General features: G+C 38.1%; 1 protein-coding gene across 1 annotated transcript in view; it reads right to left on the minus strand.

Moving 5' to 3' along the window:
* Window positions 1-24,271, minus strand: part of CDS1 (CDP-diacylglycerol synthase 1) — a 37,426-nt gene extending 13,155 nt beyond the window's left edge. Inside the window, exons 1-12 of the mRNA XM_088133107.1 lie at window positions 23,255-24,271; window positions 17,432-17,559; window positions 16,851-16,947; window positions 16,387-16,484; window positions 15,736-15,875; window positions 13,703-13,761; window positions 12,398-12,480; window positions 9,655-9,742; window positions 4,805-4,873; window positions 2,970-3,122; window positions 1,928-2,047; window positions 1,215-1,318 (exon numbers count right to left, since the gene is read on the minus strand). Coding sequence (XP_087989233.1) covers window positions 1,215-1,318; window positions 1,928-2,047; window positions 2,970-3,122; window positions 4,805-4,873; window positions 9,655-9,742; window positions 12,398-12,480; window positions 13,703-13,761; window positions 15,736-15,875; window positions 16,387-16,484; window positions 16,851-16,947; window positions 17,432-17,559; window positions 23,255-23,317 — 1,202 coding nt within the window. The 5' untranslated portion in view covers window positions 23,318-24,271. The remainder of the gene's footprint in view (window positions 1-1,214; window positions 1,319-1,927; window positions 2,048-2,969; window positions 3,123-4,804; window positions 4,874-9,654; window positions 9,743-12,397; window positions 12,481-13,702; window positions 13,762-15,735; window positions 15,876-16,386; window positions 16,485-16,850; window positions 16,948-17,431; window positions 17,560-23,254) is intronic.
* Between the last annotated feature and the right edge of the window lie 466 nt (window positions 24,272-24,737).

Genomic DNA, 24,737 nt, shown 5'->3' on the forward strand with positions numbered 1-24,737 from the left:
CTCAGATATGCAGACGATACCACGCTAATGGCAGAAAGCGAAGAAGAACTAAAGGGCCTCTTGATCCTCAAGAGGAGAGTGTGAAAGCTGGCTTGAAACTCAACATTAAAAAAACTAAGATCATGGCATCTGGACCCATCAATTCTTGGCAAATAGAAGGGGTAGAAATGGAAGCAGTAACAGACTTCATTTATTTGGGCTCCAAGATCACCGCAGACAGAGACTGCAGCCATGAAATTAAAAGACGCTTGCTCCTTGGGAGGAAAGCTATGGCAAACCTAGATAGCATATTAAAAAGCAGAGATGTCACCTTGCCGACAAAGATCCGCATAGTCAAAGCTATGGTTTTTCCAGTAGTAATGTATGGCTGTGAGAGCTGGACCATAAAGAAGGCTGAGCGCCGAAGAATTGATGCCTTTGAACTGTGGTGCTGGAGAAGACTCTTGAGAGTCCCCTGGACTGCTAGGAGGTCAAACCAGTCAATCTTAAAGGAAATCAACCCTGATTGCTCATTGGAAGGACTGATAATGAAGCTCAAGCTCAGATACTTTGGTCACCTAATGCGAAGAGAGGAGTCTTTGGAAAAGACCCTGATGCTGGGAAAGATTGAAGGCAAAAGGAGAAGAGGACGGCAGAGGATGAGATGGTTAGATAGCATCACTGAAGCAATGAGCATGAAACTGAGCAAACTCAGGGAGGCAGTGAAGGACAGGAAGGCCTGGCGCAATATGGTTCATGGGGTCACGAAGAGTCGGACACGACTTAACGACTGAACAACAACAACGGGAATGGTGGGTCTCTGGAAGGCAAGCCACTTCCATTCCCAATTATGTTGCCAGTTTTTAGTGGCAAAATGGCTGAAATTCACCAGCCTAATTTCAGGCTGTTTTTCAGGGTTTCTGGAGGTGGGGTTATAGGTCAAAATTAAAGAGTTTGCTTCCCAGAGGCCTCCCACCCAAACCTGGCCATTTGACTGAGGTTCAACACCACATTCTCAGGGGACTTCTGTGTAGAAATGGGTTTCTGGGGAACCGTATGAAGCCTGTTAGCTGCAATTTTCCCCACCCATTTTGGAGTCCAAAGGAATAGTTAATTGCTTATTCAGTGTCAATGCTAATTTGGCACAGCTCCACCATTTGAGACAAGGCTGATATAAAAGCATTTGTTTACATTTTTTCCAATTAACTCTAAAATGACACCTTACCGAAACATACCTTATGAAACTGGTAATATAGACATGTACAAAAGTAGCCATCAAGTACTGACAATCAAAACGATCCATTATTCCACCATGGCCAGGAATAGTATCAGCAAAATCCTTAAAGAGAAAAGGATGTCCCTATATTAAGTATTTAACGACATGGCACAGTTAGGACTATTTACTAGGATTGCCAACTGATTGAATGTTATCACAGTGAAACTCTGATTTAGCAGATCTCAGTATAATGGACAATGCATGGAATTCCAATGGATATAATTTACAAAATGTGTGTGATTACGTCATTATGCAAATGACATCATTTTGTATCAATTTGTCTATTTGCATATTGATGTTATTATTATCCAAATTATATTTTGTATCAATTTATGCCATTTGCATAATGATGCCATCACACAAATGGTATAAATTGATACAAGTGACTTAATTTGCATAATGATTTCATTACCCAAATGACATAAATTGCTATGTTTGCATGCTTTTGTATCAAACAGACATTTGTGAATAACAGACATCCCTTCCCCCCATTAGTCTATTACATTATGAGGTTTCATTGTTGCTGTCTTTTAACCTATTGAGTTAAAAGTTGATTACCACTGCAGTAGTCAATTAATAATATTAATTCAAAAGCATGTTCTCTAGTAACTGGGGAAACAATTCTTCTTTAAAATGTGTATTATAAAAAGTCATACTAGGTTATGTACTCACCTTGATTTTGAAAGCTCTTTTGAATCCACTAGCAAAAAAACCTCCAAATGGCCCAATTAAAGATGCAAATGTTGACAAAGCAATGCTGTGCATCTGGAATGGATACATATTTGCAGTTTCCTGCAATGTCATAATCATTAGCTCTTATTAGCATTTATTTGACATTAATTTAACATAGAGAAATTTATAGTCATACATTTAGCACATTAAAGGATTAAAACCTTTCAAGCAAAATTGGCAACTTAATTGTGCAAACAGGAAATAACCTTGGCAGCAATAGTAAAAGTTGGAGCAAAAGTTGGAGATACATCATCCAGAGGAGCTCATATGTTCCTTATGAACATATAATAAAGGTGAATCCTCTTCTGAGGCTAACTTAGGCCAGAAGCAGTGAGAAGATTTCACCCAAACCACACAGCTTAATTACCAGTTTTTTGCCCCATCAGCATCACCAAATTCATATAAATAGGTAAGATGGAACTTTCATCATCTGATCATATGGAAACTAGCAAAGTAACTGAGGCTCTGTCCAGCAGATGAAAGATGTGTATAATCAGGGTCTCAAACACTATACTAAACTGAACCAGAATCATAGTCTTGTTATTTAAATGAAAGCCACATAATTCGGCATTCCAGCTGCAAGAAAGTTCTCAGAGGTAGTGGTGAATTCCTTCTTAAACCCAGAGGTCAATCAACTGGATAGGTTTGTTTCGTATCTTGGTATCGAAGTCCTTTAATGTGCAAAACGGAGCTTGCTTTCTGCCTATTCTGCTATAGTGGGTCAAATGAGGTCTCAACCTTCTGCAAGAGGGAGAGGGAGAGGAATATCATAAAAGAAAAACTTAACAGCAATTTTCTTTGTCATATATTCACGTACCTGTGGGAAATGGGGTGAAATGCTTGTTCCTAGCATTGTTATTTTGCTCGTTCTAAGTGCTAACAGGAAAGGAGAGCTGGTCATTTTAGATACTTTGCTCTTTTTGTATCCAACTTTCTGAATGATTAAGATCTAGCTTTTCATTAAGGATTTAGTTTTACTTACCTTTCCCAGAACAACTTGAAGCAATGGTGGTAAGGAGTACTTCTTCAGCTGGAAAAGTTCCGATGGTTCGCACTCTGTGACAAACCTATTAGTTTCACCATTGTATTCCACAGGACATACAAAATACTGGTATTGTGCCAGAAGATAAGCAACCTGGAAGGACAACAGGCATCGATAAGATGTTTCTGATTAAGGGCTTCCTGTGGGTGTTGGGGTGTAATTACGAGTTTCTCCAGTCCTCCAAGCCTTTATATCCTCTGAAATTAGGTAAATGGTGACTGGAAAGAAGGCTTGGGAGGGAGAGAGACAGCTTGACCGGCTGGCTAAACTTGTTACCCTTGATATCTCTGAATTATTACCAAACCAAAAAAACAAATGCCCACACATTTATAATATTGAGTGCTAGTGTGTAGACAAAGGACAAGTCTTGTCTATTTCTTTTTTTTATGATAACTGTATTAAATTTTAAAAACAGAATGATATAAACTAACAAGGACTAATAATCAAGAAAAAAACAGAAGAAAAGAATAAAAAGAAAGGAGAACAGAAGTGCTGAAAGGAGAAAGATAAACAGAAACAGAAATACAAAAAAAAAAAGAATGACTTCCAACTTCTTTTAAAGCAGATATAAGTAAAACATACATTAAACTCTTACTCTAGGATTACAATTTCACATCCGTTTTTTTTTATAATCTATTAATTTTACTAATCATCAAATCCATATATCGTAATTTCATTTTTTTCTGTTTCCAACAAAAAGTCCAAAAGGGGCTTCCAATTAGCATTAAAATTAGTCAATGTCTTTTAGGCCTCGTCTATTTCTAAGTCAGAGCACAATTCTTAACAATAACTGTCTCTTTAGGATTCACATCAGGTAGAATGTCCAAAAATCATGCAACCAAGGGAAAACACCCACTTCCTCACACTCAATTAGGACAAAATAAATCTTATTTCATGAGCCACCCCAGGAACAGCAAGAACACCTGATGGACTCAGTTTATTATTCAAAACCAGCTGTTCTCTGTATCCCTATTTATGGCTGCAGAACTCCATTCGGTAATATCAAGAGCAATATTATGTATCTGTCAATGTGAGGGCATAATATCATCCATTTATAAATTATACTAAATTATATTACTATTGAAAACCATTACTGTTGCAAAGCAGTAATGTTCCCAACCATGTATTTAAGGTCACTTTTGGTTTCTGACTTGATGCCTATCAGTAAAAGTAATTAGGGTGGCTGGCAAAAAGATAAAGTTTTCTCAGCAGTGATCCACTGGCCATTGAAACTGCTTCGAACTACATGAGGTCATTATATTTTAAGATTACTTAAAGGCCTTTACTATATTCCAGCCTGACTTTCTCTGAAATGTCCCTGTAGTGTTGGGTTTGGAGTCTTAGAAGTTTTACTGATCTTAATGAAACGTTTAATAGTTACATTATATAGCAGTTTATCACAATGTATCTTATTTATATTCTCAATAGTCATGTGAGTGCTGTGCCCTAAAAAAACAGTCTATAAATAATTTGAATAAACAAGTGCACATATTGTCTCCCTGAATTTGGGTTACTTCTCTTAGTTTCAAGAGTGATTTTTATTATGGTTATTACAGATGGCATAGTTACACAGTATACTAATAATCAACCATTGTAATTACAGCCATGTTAATCTAACAGCCATAAACCTCAGTAATAGGGTAAAGCATTAAGTTTTAACTTATTGTTTAATCTTAAAAGCTACAGATTAGCAGCAATTCTAGTCCTTCATGCCAGTTTCAACTCCAGCACCGACTAACACAACATTAATGAGAGAAGAGACCACATCCACTTACAATAAATCCAAACACAACTGTGGTAAAGAAGCCACCAATGAAGCCTTCCCAGGTCTTTTTGGGAGAGAGCTAAACAAGAGAGAAATTAAGAAATTAAAAGCATCAAGTGGCACAAGACCCTTTCCTGTTCTTGCAAACATACTACTATTCTAGAAAATGTTGACTTATTTATTTTTTCTAAGTTTCTTCCAAGCAACAGGAAAACTGAGATACAATTATACTAAAAAGGACACTTACTCAGTGAAAGCTGCAACTATCTTTCAATAGTATATAACAGCTATTAAACAAATTAGAATGCTCAGTTTTTACATATCCAAATATCCACATGTTAAAAACCTTTAATAAGATGGGTGAGAGAAATATATCTGATGTCAGCAATGCAATCACTAACATGATCAAACAGATGCCTGTGAAATGCTAAACAAGAATATATACAGTGGTGCTTAAAAGTTTGTGAACACTTTGAATTTTTAATGTTTCTTCATAAATATGACCTAAAACCTGATCTGTTCTCCACTGTTCTAAAACTAGATAAAGAGATCCCAATTAAATAAATGAGTCAAAAACATTATACTATATATTCATTTATTTATTGAGGAAAATGATCCAAAGCTACATAATTGGGTGTGGCAAAACTATGTGAATCTCTAAGATTATCAGTTCATTTGAAGGGGAAATTAGTCAGGTGTTTCAGTCAATGGGATGATAGTCAGGTGTGAGTGTGGGAGGTCCTGCCTTATTTAAAGAACAGAATTCTGGGTATTCTCTATCGAAGTATGATCTTTACAACACAGGTATGTGGAAATGTGTCATGGCTTGAACAAAGATTTCTGAGGACCTCCAAAAAACAGCTGTTGATGCTCACCAGGCTGAAAAGATTACAAAACTATTTCCAGAGTATGGTCTTCACCAGTCTACTGTCAGGGAGTTTGTGTACAAATGGAGGCAATCCAACATTATTATTACCCTCCCCAGGATGGTAACCAACCAAGATCACACCAAGAGCAAGGCATGTAATACTCCGGGAGTCTCAAAGAACCCCAGGATAACGTCTAAGGAACTAAAGGCCTCTCTTGCATTGGTAAATATCAGTGTTCATGAGACCATCAGTAGAACACTGAAGAACAATGGTGTGCATGGCAGTGTTGCAAAGAGAAAACCACTACACTCCAAAAAGAACATTGATGCAAAAGATCACATGGATACGCCTGAAGGCTATTGGAAGAATGTTCTGGGGACGGATGAGACCAAAACAGAATTTTTTGGCTTGAATGAAAGCGTTATGTTTGTCAAAACCCAAACACTACATTCCAGCATAAGAACCTTATCTCATCTGTGAAACATGGTGGTGGTAGTATCATGGTTTGGGCCTGCTTTGCTGTCTCTGGACCAGGACAGCTTGCCATCATTGATGGAACGATCAATTCTGAATTGTACCAGCCAATTTTACAGGAAAATGTCAGGGTATCTGTTCATGAACTGAAGCTCAAGAGAAAGTGGGTCATGCAGCAAGACAATGACCCAAAACATACAAGTTGTACAACCAAAGAATGGTTAAAACAGAAGAAAGTTAATGTTTTGGAATGGCTAAGTCAATGTCCTGACCTTAACCTTATAGAAATCTGAGGACCTGAAGCAGGCAATTCATGTAAGGAAGCCCACCAACATCCCTGAGTGAAGCTGTTCTGTAAGGAGGAATTCCTTACTAAAATTCCTTCCAGCTAATGTGCAGGACTGATCATCAGTTATCAGAAATGCTGAGTTCCAGTTATTGCTGTCCAGGGGGGCATACCATTTACTGAAAACAAAGGTTTACATACTTTTGCCACACACAAATATGTAGCTTTGGATCATTTTCTTCAATAGATAAATGAGCAAGTATAATGCTTTTCATTCATTTGTTTAATTTATCTAGTTGTGTGGAGAACAGAACATGTTTTAGGAAAAATTGAAAATTCAAAAGGGTTCACAGACTTTTAAGCACCACTGTATCTGTCTGATTTGAGTAATGATATTTCTAGAGGGTAATAAGATTAAGTTTTCTAGCAATCATAATTTGGAGACGGAATGTTGGTAATATCAGTAAGAAATAATGATGCTTATATTTTCAATAATCCATGTATCCTGATCATCTACAAAAATCTGTATTATATACACAACTATAGTATCACCACAACAACTCTATTTATACTTTGTGTCACTGTAATATTAAACAAGTATAGAAAATAACTAGGAATAGAATAAACCAAGCCATCTGTTTACAATCAAGTAGAATTATAACAATCAGAATAAACCGTTAACCAGCTATATAGGAAAAATCTTTGATTCCAGCTAGTCAAATTACAGTTTAGGGAGCTTATCTTCCAGATAAACTATAGATTAAACTATAGATTTTCTATCTCAGGTGGATAAGCTTACTAAAAGGAAATATATGAAACCTGTCTAAAACAACCATGTTGTAAAGAATAGATACTTAGCCAAATCTTCAATTCCCCAGAAAAAAATGTACATCTCCACAGAAGAAAGAGACACCAGACAGATGTGTGACCACATTGCTACCACTGTTACTATGCAGTTATATAATAATTTGCCTCCTTCCCTCCACCCCGGATGTTATGCTATGTACTTTTGTGGTATGAATGGACATATATGAAAGACGGAATACAGACAGTCCCTGAATTAAGAACGCCCAGTTTAAGGATGACTCATAGTTAAGAATGGAGCCTACTATAGCAAAATTTGAGTTAAATACACAATTATTTGAGTTAAGTACACAATGGTTCGAGTTAATTATGCAATACTACTTATACAGTATTATACAATAATACTGTTCCAGCTTACATACAAATTCGACAGGACAAGGACAGACCTTGGGAATGGAACTCATTCTTAAATACATCAGCCCCACTCAAAGCACACCACAGAACCAGAAAGGGTTTGCTCTGAAGGAGTTCAGCCTAAGCATCATGTGAAAAAATTCCAGAAAGAAGACCAGGACTTGTGGCAGGGTCAGCTGCCATGATTAAGATGGGGTTATAATTATCTCAAGGTTAGAGTTTTGTTTGCTTACCAAGTCTATGAAAGTGTCACATAGACAGCTAGAAAGTTATTGGACTAATTAAGATACTTTTAAATCTGCCTTCTAGTACAAGATTTATAAGGGGCAAGTCTATCAAACAAAAGCAGGTTTTTGTGCCGTTTTTCATGCATGTTTATTTATTTATCAAATTTATATGGCCACCCATCTCACACAAGGTGACTCTGGGCAGTGTGCAATAAAACCAACTATTAAAAGCAAATATAAAAACAATTAAAACAATTAAATAATCAGCATAAGTAAAAACAGATTATGAGAGGGTTCCTTAAGATGTCATACATGGTGCAACCAACGTGTGAGGATCCCCAGGCCTGATGAAAAAATTTTGAGGGCTTTTCCAAAAGGCCATAAAGGTTGGGGCTAACCTCACCACAGGGGGGATAATGTTCCAGAGAGCGGGCACCACAGCAGAAAAGGCTCATCTCCAGGGTCCCGTCAGATCGAACTCCTTAATGGACGGGACCCGCAACATGCCTCTCCTGCTGGACCTGATGGGACAGATAGAAGTAATCGGGAGAAGCAGTCCCTCAGATAACCTGGCCCCATGCCATGTACGGCTTTAAAGGTCAAAACCAGCACTTTGAATTGCACCCGGAAACAAACTGGCAACCAATCTAGCTCACTGAGCAGAGGTATAATGTGTGTCCTTCTATGAACACCCATAACTGCCCATGCTGCAGCATTTTGCACCAGCTGAAGCTTCTGGATACTCTTCAAAGGCAGCCGTATGTAGAGCGGGTTACAATAGTCCATTCAGGAGATGACCCATGCATAACAATGAGTAAAGCCTCACAATCAAGGAACAGGCACAACTGGCACACAACATGAAGGCCCTGCTGGGCACGACTGCCACCTGCTTCTCAAGCACAAGTCATGAGTCCAGGAGGACCCCCAGTTTGCACTGGGTCTGTTTGGGGCAATGCAACCCTATCCAGTACCAGAGATGGTGAAGTCCCAGAATCAGAAGGCTCTAAAACCCAAAGCCACTCAGTCTTGCCAGGTTTCAGTTGAAGCCTGTTGTTCCACATCCAGACCCCCACAGCCTCCAGGCACTGAGACAGCACTTCAACAGCATCATTTAGCTTGCCAGGGGCAGAGTTACAATTAAACATCATCAGCATACTGATGATACCTCATCCCATGGCAACAGATGATTTCCCCCAGCAGTTTCATGTAGATGTAGGAGTGGAGAGACCACCGAGCCCTGTGGCACCCCACATACCAGGGGCCGAGGGCAGGATCTCTCATTCCCAATCAACACCGACTGATATCGGCCCTGTGTTCTGCATGGACTGGAGGTTCCATACATTTATCAAGGACCAAGGACTGAAGCCGTAGGAAGAAAGCAGAGACTGAAACAGTTAAGGAACTGTAAGAAGTTCTGTATAAAAATGTACTGTATATTAGATTGTTAAGCTAAGACTACGGCATGTTAGAAATACAAGCACAAATTATTTATTTTATTTGCACTGTAAAAATAAAGACATTTTCGTTGTCAGAAAAACACTGTTCATGTCTCTTTCCAACCCTCTGACAAATTTTTAAAAAAACTTAACAGCAGACATCTCTCAAATCACAAAGTATTTCTCAAAACCAGAGATGTTTCCTACATGGACTGGATGAGGCAATGGCACTCAGATATCAAGCAGTCTGAGAAGAATATATAAATAGTACTGGAGGTATTTAAAAATTCTCTCTGAACAGCCTTGTGACCAATGTCCATATTTCAAAATATGTATTTTTACTGATTTACCTTAATTAATGGAGTTCTGCCAAAGAAGAATCCAAATATATAAGCAGCAATATCATTGCAAATGACACTTGAAATTGGAACAAGAAACCTGAACAGCAAGGAGAAAAAAAAGTCAATGATTTAAACTCAAAAAAACCCAAATATTATGACCATAAGATCTTAGTCTGTAATTTATATTTCAACAACATTGGTGCCCATTAAGTCACCAAGAACTGAGCTCAGCTCAAGGGAGTCTTTGTCATTACCTTGTTGCCAAAGGGGATCTCATTTCCAATTTTAATTTATGGGCAGCTACTGAACAAGAAAATGAAGTAGGAATCAAAATGTTGCTTTGGTTCATGCAAGGTATAAGGGTAGCCCAAACCAGTGAAAGTACTAGTCTTTCAAACAGCCATTTTAATTTGGGAGAATGATTCTGTAAAATACATGGTTGCTAAAACGTATTTGTCCATGACTCTTCAACAAACAGATATTGCACTTCAAGTATTATTTTGAAAGCAAGCTGTGCTACATGTTGGTGGGATTTGTGAGGGCTTCTTTGGAAAAAGGTGCAGGCCAGCAATAAGGAGTATAGTGTTATCTTCCCCGTGTTTCCAGGCAAGCTTTATTATACAAAACTGGCTTATAAACTTTATGGTATTTACTTAACTTGCCATTTAACTCTTAGCACTAAACATGTATTATTTATCTATGCATCTATTCCTACATATATTATATACCTAAATTCTAAAGAATCCCATTCACAGTACTTTCCTCCTCTGTCTTAAAAGTATGCTTGCCTGAGCTATAAGTATCTCTTTAGACACCATTTAGCCACCTTGGAGTTAGTTGGCTTCTGTTGCTAGCTGGCATTCTACTACTATCAGCTCAACACTGCCGTCTGCTGTTCTGAACTGCTGCCAGTGCATAGGCTTTATACTATCCTTCAGGGGCAGTGTGGGGGAAGGAAAGTGTGTTACTAGCTGCTGGCTGGCTATAAGCTATCAGTGTCTCTGGTGGACATGGAGTGGCTGCAGACTCTACTTTTCCTTTCAGGTATTCCACTGTTGTTGGAGTTCATGCCCAAACTTGTTCTGAAGCCATAGATACACTTTATCCTGGCACCTGTTCCTCTCTCTTGCCTGCACCTGACACAAGACAAGAATCTCCTTCTAATGCAGAGACCCATACACCAATGCTCAGGTGCCAAAGGTGTCTTCTCTTTATAGTTGGAGCTCCATACTTCTCATGCTACCTTAAAGTCCCAGGGGGAAAGAACAGCAAAGGGAAGGAAGGGCTCCTGCTGACTGCGGCCAGGCTATCCCTTTACAGGACTTCCACAAAAACTTATTAGGATCAAGATGGTTCTCAAAATAGTTGAAAGTTTGATTACCACACCTTTTAAGACTAATTCTTGTCAATCAGAGGGTGAACGATTTAACTATGAAATTTTATAGCAATATTTTCTTACTGACACACAGGAAAGGCCTCACTTCAAAACCATGAAAAACCATTGAAAAACGATAATCACCCCTTAGAAACAGAATATATATACAGGTAGTCCTTGCTTAACAATCACAATTGGGACCGGAATTTCCATCACTAAATAAGGTGATCATAAAGCGAGACGTCATGTGACTGCATTGCTTAGCGACTGCAATCCCGGCATTCCCAGTTGCCATCATTAACCAAGAATCACAGGTCATTAAATGAGTACCCACCCCAATCCAAGCCATTCTGGGCTTGGTCCCTCCCAGCCCCTAGCTTCAGTAAGATAAGGACTGCCTCCAACTCCTCCCACCCACCTGTCTCCTCCCCTCCATCTATGCCCTTCAGGCCACCCTGCACCCTGCCTTGCAGGGCAGCAAGCAGCCCCAGAACGTCATGGCTCTAGGGCTGCTTGTCACGCCCTGGGAAGCCGCAGCCACCCCAGTCCAGTCCCAGTCACTGTCACCCTCACCATCCTGCACTCCAAGACCCCTGCTGCCCTGTGCTCCACTGCCCCAGCTGATCTTCACAGTCTTCTTGCTCCAAAAAGCCATTTTGCAAAAAGCTCCTGGGCGGGGTTTGGCCGGGCTTTTGCTTCGCACTGTGAAAAAAAAAAGCCAAAAGCCCAATCCAGCCCCACTGGGAAGGCTAAGTCTACCCAGCGGCCAAAGGCAGGACTGGTCTACCCACCTTCCCAAGAAGAAGGACTAATCTACCCACAGAGAATGGAACGGAGAGGGTCAAAGGGGGCCACGAGGGCCCAGTCTACCCACCTATCATGGCCAGAGGACCATTTCCTGAGAGCAGGCTGGTCTACCCACAACGGAAGAAGAAAAAAGAGGAGAGGAGGGAAGAAGGGGTGTTTCCCCCCCCCCACAAGCGAAGCAAAAGCCCAGCCCAGCCCTGCCCAAGAGCTTTTTGCAAAGGGGGTTTTTGCAAAGGGGCTTTTTGGAGCAGAAGATGGGGAAGGTCAGCTGGAGAGGCGGAGCGCAGGATGGAGGGGGCCAAGAGGGCAGAGAAGGGTGGGAGATAAGCAGGTGGGGAGAGCTGAAGCACTGCTGCAGTTGTAAATGTAGTCAGGCAGTCAAGCATCTGAATTTTGATCACATGACCATGGGGGGCGCTGCAATGGCCATAATTTCAAGCACCAGTCGTAAGTCACTTTTTTCAGCACATTCATAACTTTGAATGGTCGCTGAAAAAGTGGTCATTAAGCAAGGACTACCTGTATGAGTAAATTGAATGCCCAGATTTGCAAGAATTATTGTTCCCTTACCAGATCATGCCTTCAAACAGATTTTGGATGACAAGATGAGACTGAGTTACAATGATCAGCAAAGTGACATGAGTCCATGCGAACTGGTAATAGTGTAATAACACAACAGTTAGTTAAAAAAGCAAAAAACCTTACAAGACAATTATGAGAACAGACTTCTATTACAATATTTATATTTTCCACTGGGTAATTAAAAGATGTAAATATTAACTTAATGTGAATGGCATATAAAGAAAATCATAATGACCAGTCTGTGTACAGATGGATACACAATCTGGAATTGGAACATTAAAATGTTAATGATATAATTATAGTGAAATCATGCTATGTAACTCTGAAAAATCATCAAAATCATAAGTAGGTTCTACAAGTTATTGACTAACTCTTAAAATGTGATCTACACAGACACTAAACAAAAAGTCCTTTCTTATCAATAAATTCAATGTGCTGCCCCTAATAATGCTTGTATAATGAAATAACAATTTCTATATCTAATACCTGATCAACTAACAAACATAAAGGATTTAGACTAGTTTCCACTTGCATTCTGCCAACTACTTAGCTATATGTGATGATCCAGTGAGAATATTTAAAAAGTATGTGTTCCCCAATATAAGCAGATGACCTTCAATTTCTGTTTCTAGGAAATTTTCAAACTCCTAGATTAACTTGTAATGGCCATCAAATTAAAAGTCATAAAAGTCATAATAGCGCTAAACAGGTTTAGACTAGACATTACAATATTAAACAAACATTTAAGGTTTTCTTATGTCTTTACTGCCTGAGACAGTTGCAAACAAATCTCAATTTTGCTAAAACCTATGGTTGCAAATAAATGTATATACAACAAATCTTCACCTGCCCTACAAAGCAGTGCTATGAGAAAATATTCCAAGACAACTCTGGAATTAATATACAACCACAGAATGATGCAAAAAAAGACTGACAACTTCATATTTAAATTTTCAGTCTGAACATATTTAGAATACTGTTAATTATGCTGACTGAAGATTATAGAAAACAGGAATCTTTCTCTGAACTGAAAACATTGTAATAATGTTAGAATTATTGTATAATCAATGTTAGAATAATCTTCCTATTTTAAGAATCTGTGATTATTCACTACTAAAGGTATCCCTACCACACTCAAATTAAATATTGCATTAATAACGTAAGGTGAATAATTTTGACCTGTGTTCATGAGACTTTAAAATCTATTTTATGAACATTTCTATTCCAAAAAAAAATGTTTTAAAGTATTGATTATTTTGAGAACAATTAAGCTGCCCAAGGATTGATACATACCATGTAAAACTGTAACCGATAATGCCTCTTCACCAAACTCAACACAAACATACAAAATCCTATACAAAGAAAGGAAAACAGGTGTATATTTTGCAGCACTGTTCTCATTATACTGAATAAATTGTATCAAGCTCTTCAGTAAAAGACTGTTCCATTATTAGTTCAATAATAATTTGTACTGATAGAAACCACATTGCTGTCTACAAATATTTTAAATAAATAAATGCATGCAACACTGTGTTATTTCCATCATGACACACAAGAAATATGTACTTGTGCCATTTCTATCATGATGCATGTGATGTCACTTGCTACCACCCGTCCCTTCTCCCTTCAGACATCCACTAGGTCAGTTTATACACTACATGGTTTAAGGTAAACAGTATGATTTGCAGCATGGAAACTGTGAGCAAAGATCCTATTTCTCAAGTATTGTTACTTAATTTATATCTGCAAGTATAACTATTCTATTCTGATTCAAGAAATTATTTAAAACACAGTGGCATATCAAGTTGATGAATAATTCAAATAGCATCTGAAAAAACTGGACTGTTTGTGCCAAATATATTTTTTTAAAATAGAAGTCCTAGCCATTTGTTTAGCTTTGAAGAAAATGATTTTTAAAAATCCAATATTTCTAGATTGTCATTCAGCTTAAGCAGTGAGTCAGTTAATGAATGAACTCCGACAAACTGAAATTGTAACCTCAGCCCTTATTAAAAATGTAAATTCAATGTAGTATTCATCCTTTCTTATCTATTAATAAATCTTTGCAAATTAACATACACCTTGAACTCCAAGCAGGTTTGGAAGGCAAAGGCACATGAAAGGCGAAGTTCTATCATATGTAATCTACCATCAAAAAACCCCTAGAATCTCTGAATCTACTAATCTACATTACATTTATAAGGCAAGAATGCATATTCTAGATTTTTGAAAATATGTAACATAAATCTGCCTGTTATGTGATCCAGAGAATTTATTCTTGCTTGAGAACGTAAATGTCTTATACTGTAGAATGACACTAAAATCAATTTAGTCAAGTATTCTTGGAAAGAATGCCAGCAAAAAAGTTCTAGAAGCACACCTGGACATTTTCCTGCAGCCTACTAACAGACTGCAAGCAAGTAATGTTAACCTATATTGGATGTATCATGCATCAGATGCTGGCTTTAACAATGCATGGTCAACATTCGCTACAAGAATTTTACTTCAGTTCAAATTAGTATGATGAGAAATGTCTTCCTGCTCTTGCTACTTAAACACAGCATGAAATTAAACAGAGGGGAACCTGAAGAGACCTCACAGAGAGTTATCCTGACAAGTTACTCTGAGAGTTTTATTCTTCAAGAACCATATAAAATATGTAACAGAAGTAAGTTAGAATTACTTCTATTACTACTACAATGTTGCTGCTAAATAAATGTTCTCAGGACTGAACCAAGATTGCTATAGTCTTTTCTGATCCACGCTCCAATATCAGAACTAACCTATAGTGTAAACATTAACAACAGATGACAGAAAGAGTATCAAAATGATTTGAGTAAGTCTACAATATTCACTGTAACTTTTGAATGTATATTTTACATACTGCTCATTTTAACTTCATAGGCTATGGAGCTATGCCAAGCATTCAAAGTGTGTTTCACAAAACACGTTGGTACAAAGTATATCTCCTCAAGGCACTGAGAAACTCACATTCTCCAGAAAGTTTTGTGCAAAAGTTCTTCCAAATACTCTGCGTGTATTGACAAAATTCTGCTGGATTGCCAACAAAACAAAATTGCTTACATGCACATGCATGCAGAAATGACCTGGGAAAACCCCAATGCAACTGCACTGAGCCTTTGTTTATGTCAACTCATTTTGCAACACATTGCTATGAATGCCCTCCATCCCCCTAATAAATTTATTAAGGCCATACATAAGGACCATTTTTTGTATTTTAAAGAGAAGAACACCAGAAATAGAAAGGTTCAGCAGGCTGCACAGAAAAACAAAATACAATGACTACTGACAAGCTTTACTGTTACCTGCCAGATAAAGTGTAAAAGATATAAATCGGTGGTAGCGAATTAGGAATTGAAGTTGTTCTCGTCTCTGAACAAAAGTGGCAAAGTAATCTGCTACTGTCTCACCATAAAAGAAATAGTTCACGCACAACAAGAAATACCTGCAATGTACATTATAGGTAAATTACTTTGTGAGAAATTTAAAAAGTGCTACAAAGTTACAAAGTTTATTAATTTTATTTTATTTTAGTTTCATAGCATTACATCTCTGAATTTAAAATGATAGAATCAAAACATTCACTCCATTTAATCCAGAAAAATATCAACATTCTGATACTTAAAAACAAACTGTACAACTCATGGAGGCTTGTCCAAAATAGAGAAATTTTGCCCTGAGGAAGAATACAATTATTTAAATTTGTGTTATTTCTTTGATCAATATCTATAATTGGAAAATTTTAATACAGTTAAGTTGATTTAATCCCACTGTTGAGGGATCTCGATAGAGTTCAGTTTAAATGTATTTAGAATGGAAGCACCACAAACCCAGTGCTTGGAAGCAGAATCATGAAATCCTAGGTTGGTACTTTTATTAGAAAGTAACAATGATAAAATGGAATATAGGAAGTCTGGAATGAGAGCTAAAATAAAAAAAATCCACTCGTTACTTACCAGCTTAATGTTCTAAACCAAGGTAGGTCATAAGATCGATAAACTCTGTAACCTATAGTGATGATTTCATGAAAGCACTTCACTTGTATTGTTAAGACCTGAAATAACGGGAAAGGATCACAGAAGTTCTAATTCAGAGTTTTCTAGAAGCATGAGAAGTATTAAAAGATAACATATTCATATGCTATCATGCCTAGAGTTTAGACAACCTGACAGTTTGTCTTAACTGAATGATACTGTTTTGTCACTGTGCTGTTGTAAATAGAGATACATATTATTCCAACAAAACCTCAGGAATTCTGAAAATTCCCCATTCATTGAAACAGCTCAAGGCACCTCACATTGTGCATGAACATCTTCATTCATTGCTGATATAATTAAGGAAGTGTGAGCAATCAATCCTTAGATTATGACTTTCACAGTTCCACCTAGAATTACATGAAATGTTGAAGTATAAAACTTACAAGCAGCATCAGCATAAATGATCCCATGTATATAATGAGGGAGAAAGCTGAAATCATTACTAAAGTTAAAATTCCACGAATCCACCAGTTCTTCCATCTGGAAAAGGCAAAATACACAAGTTGCTTTTACAAACTCTTATAACTAGACAAAATGTTCAGATTAATCAGTAACATTATGAACAATGAAAATTGTTGAATACAGATATTTCTTAAAAATAAATTCAATTTTCACATGAGAAAACCATACTGACAATATAATCTATCAGAAATAGGTCTACTTGTATTCAGTGATCTTACTTCTAAGTAAATCTCCACAGGATTCAGGTCATGGTTCTGTTAGTAAGATACCCATGCGAAGTATACAATAAAAATACACTGCACTAGAAATTTTTAACTGAATCAATATCTGTATGTAAAAGAATAGTTTGAACTTCATTAAAATGCCCACTTCCATTTACAGTAAATGGTTGCTGAAAACCCTTCTAAGCAACTTACTCAAAACTAAACTTTAACTTGCATACAGTCTGTTACAAATATTAAGTTTACAGTAATACCAGTCCAGGTGCATTTGTCCCTGATACCTGGAAGATAAGCCAGAAAGAGCCTTTTTAAAAATTTCTGGAGTGCTGTCTGTTGCTGGGACAACTTCAGGAACTTCTGAATCATTTCTGAGATCCAGTTCTCCAAATTTTTCATCTCCATCTATATCCTAAAACAGAAAGCACAAGATGGAAACACAATATTTAGGAATCCAAGCATAAACATATGAGAATTTTAATTAAACAATCAAAATAAAACTACAAGTATACTCCAACATAGATGCTTTACCCAAAAATACATAAAGGATGCAGTTAGCTCTCCAAACTATTTAAAAATGTGTCTGAGTTATACAGTACTGTTTTTTTTCATTTGCAGACTGACTATAGCAGTTGCTTTGGTTAGCAGTTTCAATATAAAATTTTCACAGCTCACAGACTTAAGCTTTCTGGAACCTGGGATTTTGTATATACATCCTTGACCCCATCAACATATAGTTCTGTAAGCATTACTGTGGGAGTCAATAAAATGATAAAACTGTAGAGACGGAAATAACATGTGCCATTTTACTACTATAAGGATAGTAAGAAAAGCCTATGTATATCTAGTTGGGCAACTGTAAAATATTCTCTAAGGCCTGTGTTTAGGACTTCGCACATCTATTCTAGTTTCCAAATGCACAAATGCTTCTTTCAATAAAGCAGTTGAAAGAAGCCCATAACAGTGAGCTTTAGGTTGCAACTATAGCAATTCGTAAGTTCTAACAAACAACTATTACCCTTTTATTTATTTCTTCATTCAGTGATATTTCTAAGATGCCCTACTCCTAATGGACTGTGGGCAGTGAAAAATAAAATAACAACACCAATATAATTAAAACAAACAATTAATACAGTAAAAATCCTATTGAAAAGAACCAAACCTAACTTTTGTAAACAGCCAGGAGTTATTTCAAACTGGACCACATAAAAACATGTATAATAAATAAACAGGGTTATTTCTGGATGCAAATAGACTCCGTTGTTCTATCTTGTTATCTTCTTTCTCTTTCTTATGACATGAATAAGTCTGATCTTATTCATATGTTATTAAATATTATTTAAAGTGGATGTCCCATTAATGGGAAACCAGTGCTGAAACACAAAGTATAAAATAAGATGCTAAAAATATTAAATAACATTAAAAGCAAAGTTGTCTTAGAAATGATTCTTCTGAATCACAAAAAAATGTTGTTTGGGTTTAAAAAAAAATGCAAAGGATATCTGCAGTTCCTTATTATTTATTTCTTGGACTTCAAGGTTGCCTGATTCCAAAGGACTCTGGGTAGCATACAATTTTTTTAAAAATACACAACAGTAAAAAGGGAACATATCACGTGAATTATTCCCCACCCCCCAAGAAGAATTAGAGATGGAAAAAAAAGTAGCCTAGACTCCTTGACACTGATACATTTTATATTTACCGGTACCTAAGAATGTAAGAAGGATTTTGATTCCCAACTCCTTCCTTTTTCATTCCTTTAGTATGAAGGTTATCTGAAAAAATTACTACTAGACAGAATTTTCAGAATATTTAGGTAGGCTATCATACTATAAGGGTTAGGGTTAGGAAAATTAATTTCACTCAGCATACACTCTGGCTCTTAGGAGCAACAATCAGAGCACATTATTATAATCCTCTTGCATTCTAGCAATTGTTACTACAAACACCCTGAAAAGGGGAAACTCAAAGGCAAGTTTTCCCCAAGTCTTATATTTTCAATTAGACAAATCACTATAGTCATATACAGGAAACAAAAGTAGCTTATTCTTAATAGACAAGATTTATCACACATTTTCAAAAAGAATTGTCAACTAAGATTTACAGAAAACTTAGCATAAAAATGAAATAAAGATAAAAATAAAAATACTTTAACATTTTAAAAACATTTTGTAAATGATTGTATATTTGTAACCACTATTGCATCAAAGCTTATAGGATTAATATGAATAATACTATGAACAGCATTTGAGAAATAGTTAATGAGCAGGATAAATGGAGGTAGGAAATCTGAATGTTGTCTTACTACTGCATAGCAGCCACGGAAGAATCACCAGATGTGTATCACTGAAAAGGATGTCTGATTAGATGCACTGCACTAGTAGTTTCCTTGCATTAAAGAGATGCAATGAACTCATCAGTGTCACTTTCCAGCAAAAGGAGTATAGTTGTGGACATCTTAGAGGAGACAGAAAGGTAACCACGGAAGTGGGTAAACAAGGATCATGTACATCCTTTCATTTTTGCTGACTGACATTATGGGAGCATTTCATTCCCTTGATTTCACTGTCCCAGTCTCAGTATATTTATTCAAAATAAGGGTTGGTCAGAGCACCAGTTGAAACAACAGTATTAAGTTATAACAACAGAAAACCATGAAATCTTAAACAATTGGTGGCATACATAATTGAATCCAACTAATAAGTCATGTTCTTTTAAAGTTGCCGAAGATTAACACTGATTCATTCTAGCAGAAAATAATACACTACATCTGTTCACTGAAGTAGAGTGGGTTGGACTTTTATGCAGGTGGATTAAAGTAAAATCTAGATTTGCAGACAAACATGATACCAGCACAGAGGGCCTTTCCCCATTATTGAATTAGCATCATCCACTTATCCTTCAGACGGCAATAAACTATAGCAACATGAAATTTGCTCTTTCCACTGTCAATCCCTATCCTGTCTCGATTATCTCTGCTCCCTTGTAGCTGAATGCTACTGTCCTGTTTATGCATCTGGAGCATTAAGCAAAGCTATTAATTTACCTCTCTGACTTTGCTGTCCTTCCCCCTTTTGAACATTCCCAGAGGAAAACATCCACCAATCATGACAGTAATGGAATGGGATGATTTAGCATCTGAAGTTTGATATCTGAGCTTCTGAACCCTTTCTCTTGACTAATAAAAGCTAAGCACTGAAAATGACTGGGATCATAAAAGAAGCTGAATCACATATGCAAAATCATAGTCCTATGAATGTGCAAAGCACAAAAAAGCTGATTTCCTCTAATTCCAGGATCAAGCTAGGCTATTTTACTATCATTTCAGTGTTGTGCAATTTCAACATTGTCCAAAGCTTCTTCCATCTCTAGAAACATGCCTGAGTGCAAAGTAAAGCAGGAGAGCATGGCTCTATACTTATGCACAAATCTACAAGTTTGCTTTACAGACTGATAACCTGACTGTGTAAAACAAAAGTGTTTTACAGAAGCAAAAATTTCCACTGCTGCTTTTTTCTATCCCCTCTATATCGAAAACGCAAACAATGGCACAAAGTTGGTTGCCTGGGACCAAAGGGATGGGAGAATATCAGCCTCAAACCACCAAGACTTATCCAACTCACCTGCTACAATCGCTTGAATTCACCTCCAATGAAATGGGTTGAAAAGTGCATCAGATTTTACACAACTTGCAAATGCCACTGGTCACTATCAATTTATGGGGGAAAACATTACTTTATTACAAGCTAAGACAACTTAAGCCTGTCTGACTCTGGGGCCGTGGACAAGATGAAGGAGAATAACAAAGACCTTGCAAAGGTACCATAGTTAGATGCAAGTGTGAAAAGTTCTTATACCTACAGTATCTCAAACACAAGTGTACTAGAGTTTCTCAAACATCTCCACTCCACAAATCAGCACCACAATCCAAACTGAAGAGCCATTCTTAAAGGTTGGGAGAACATGCAGGGCAACCTTTAAGGGGGGATTTAACTGGAAGAAATGTAAAGGTCTCTATAGATCTCACCTAATTCACAGTAGATGGCAAAATTAAATAAAATCTAGCTTATTTATCTAGACCAGGCCGCTTTATGAAAGTTCATCAGTGGAAATGATTTTAAAATAAATATGGCAAGGCTCTGGATGCATGATACAATCCATTCTATAGTTTTACATGTATTTGCACCAACAAGCCTACTTCAGTAGCTAAATGAGACTTTGGAAGCTTGTTACCACAACTTTACCATAAACATCTCTGATTTGACAACCTGACTAAAGAAATATTTGTGATGTGTACTAGATTACACTTTCAGAAGGTCATGGTCCAAGAGGCTTTGTCAGCAACAACAGTTGAAGAATAGTTGAAATAGGGGAGATCTGATTATACATCCATTTAAAAATTTAATATATGCAATAAAATTTAACACATCAGGGAGAACAGTAGACTAGCCCTTCTCAGTTATAACTAAGTGCAGCAATTTAAAATATATTTAAAATATTTATATACTAACCTATGACTAGACAGTAGACTACTAAGGAAGCGTAAAGAAGGTAGCAAATCATTAATGTTAGATTTTATTATGGGACAGTAGTGGTGGCATAGAGACAAAGCTATCCACTCCCCAGTGCTAAGGTTCAGAATGATGCTTGTGTCATTTCAATGGCTATAGAGGAACACAGCACTATGAATACTGAACCATTTGCATTTTACCTCAAACCAGAAGTGAAACAATTCAAAGGCTTAACTGTACTTAGTGTTGGTAAGAAACAGACTTGTTTGTTGGACTCTGTATCTTACCTCAAAATCCTTTTGACCACCAAAACTTGAATGTAGAAAGCCATCCTGAAGTTAGAAAATTTAAATGCAGATGCCCTGTTTCCTAAGATGCATCTAGCAAGCTATGATCATTGAATACATTGACAATAACAATAGAAATTCTATCAAATAATTAGTGGAAAACAGCATATCAATAAATTTAAAAATTCTAGTTCATATTAAAAGCAGCATAGGATCTCTCCATCCTCCATTACTTGTTATTCCTAGTAGTAATCAAATTGCCAAAGAATAATGGATTCATCTATTTCATTTCTAATCCCAATTATATTAGAAGAATGCTGCAATTTGGTATATATACTACTTAAATATATTTAAAATCTTACCATTATACTGTAACTATAATTTAATTGATGCAGCTACTTTATTTTATATAATTCTAGTTTTATTTTTTTTTCTTTTTAGACAAAAGAACTATACATAATTGTGAGAGCTTATGGTGCTCTTTTTAAAAACATGTCTATTCAAATGTAAGGAATGGACTTAGATAATATGCCCATCCTCTCAAATAGTCACAAAATTCCGTGCAAAATGTTCTCAAGTGTTTTAAAATCACTTTAAGACTCTTAAAATATTATGTTTCCAGTCATGTTAGACCTTGAACTGTGTGCCTGTAACACAGAATATGTGTAAACTGATATATGGGAAGTACAGCAAATGCAGTATCTATGTTTTACTTCTTTCAGCTATACAAAGTCCATAAATTAATAAGCTGACTGTTTTCATCCTATAAGCCAGCAATTACCTTGAACAAGGGGAGGAGTGATATATGAGCAGTCTCCTACATAGGGTGCAGACTGCAGGTAGAGAGGAAATGGCCTCTTACCGCAGAACTGGGAAAAGCAGAACTGCCACATTTTTAAGCTTAACCAATTCCCATTTTATAGTCAAGTGATAACAAAGGAAAATGAAAAATAGTGATTCTATTTTATCTTGCATTCACTTCAGTTGATGCATTTCAGTTAAAATCCATGAAATGCACAAGGGCCCAAAAAAACTTCCTATGAGGGAAGGCATGGAAAACAACCACCACCCCCAAATACATTACTCCAGCGTATCTTGAAAGGTAACACTGTAAGCTGTAACTGATCAAAAGAGGAGACAGTGAAGAAACACGCATCAGTCTCTCCTTCAAAAATGAGAAGAAGCACATTACAAGCCAACAAAGAAGGGCTGTGAATCTGGCTGAGAAACCGAGAACTCCCACATCACATTCTCTCTGGCTGCATACCTGGAGACAGGTAGAAGGCACCAGAGGCTCATTCAGGCTTACCTTGTCACCAATGCTTTCCGTTTCATGATCTCCCCCAGCTCCTCGCCTCCTTAGCTCCGACATTTCGGAAGACAATAAAACAGCAGCAAGGGCACAAAAAGGCAATATGAAGATGTGCAGGGTGGCAACCCTGTCTTACAGCTGAGTTATGACAGATTTTATTCCAAAGGTTAGGCCTCTAGTACATTTTATATCCTGGATGCCACCTAGGAAGAAACCTGTCAGCAGTGAAAAATCCTACTTCCTCTCTACAAAACAGAGCACCTGAAATCACTCCTCTCCTGCAAAAGAACAGAATGAGTCTGGAAGTCTTTTTCTGCAGACTAAGCCTTAAGAGACAGCATTCTGGAAGGTGTCCTAGAGGTCTCTCAGTTTTTCACATCCCAGTTGGAGGGCCCCTCAAATTGGCGGAAAACCCTCATTCAGAAAAAGGTCCACAAGCGTTCTTTTTGCTGACCCTTCATGGAAAGGGGAAGATTGGCTGCTTCCCACAGGGAAGGGAAAGAATTAAAAAAAAATGAAGAATCAACCTAACCCGGCCCCCCTCAATGCAAAAAGCTTTCCACAAAGCAGGTCTTTCCTTAATGCAGAGATTCACGGGGGAGCCACCCCAGTCCTGGCTGAAAGAATAACAACAAATCAGATCTTCCAACCTTTTCCTGAGGGGGTGGGGAGCAGGAAGATTAGGACAGAAAACTAAGAGGTCCCTTTTTCACTTCAGAGGAAGTTGGGGTCTCTAAGGAAACTGACCGTCTGACCACTTCTCTCCAGGCAAGGACTCCTTCTCACGCCTCAGGACTTGCCCCTCACTCCCACCTCCCCGATATAAGGTTCAGCTACCCCAGCCGCCCCTCCTTGGTAAAGCCCCACAAACCCAGAGCTACGAAACCCAAGCGTCCCCCCCGCACCTCCCCATGCTTTTCAGAGGGACGCCCCTCAAAAGGCCTCTCAGGAGGAGGGACACCCAAAGCCCCTCGCCCCCTCTTCCTGCCCCTTTCTGGAAGGTGGAGGTCCAGCGACGCCCCCTCCCCCCGTGAGACCTTCCCCCGCGCCCCCCTCCCTCCCCCCCCGAGAAAAAAAAAACCCGGAGCGAGCGCGAGAGCGAAGAGACGGTTGCCTGCGCGCGCACACCCTCCTTCCTCTGCTAAGCAACCCCTGCTTCTGGCGCTCGGGCGTTCGGCCAGTCGCGCGGCGCCCGGGCCACGCCCCCTCGCATGAGGCGCTAGCCCCGCCTCCGCTTGGAAAAGCCAGCCCTGCGGAGGCGAGCGGGGCGCCCCTGCAGTCGCGCGACCGAAACTGGAAGGGCAGCGTGGGAGCTTCGAAGCGCCTCCGCCGTGCGAGAAGGGGCGCGAGGCCGCCGGCCGGCGGGTATTCCGAGGGCCGGGCCGGGGACCAGTTTAACCGGAGCGAGGCGTGCTGCAGAGCCACAGTGCAAAGCGTTCTCTGGTCTGGGGGCTTGTCCGCCCGAGCCAGGGACAGCTGC

Source organism: Python bivittatus, unplaced genomic scaffold, assembly GCF_059951505.1.
Source record: "Python bivittatus isolate LINGU-HERP-01145 unplaced genomic scaffold, Pbiv_v1 ctg000070_np1212, whole genome shotgun sequence".
Classification (NCBI taxonomy): domain Eukaryota; kingdom Metazoa; phylum Chordata; class Lepidosauria; order Squamata; family Pythonidae; genus Python; species Python bivittatus.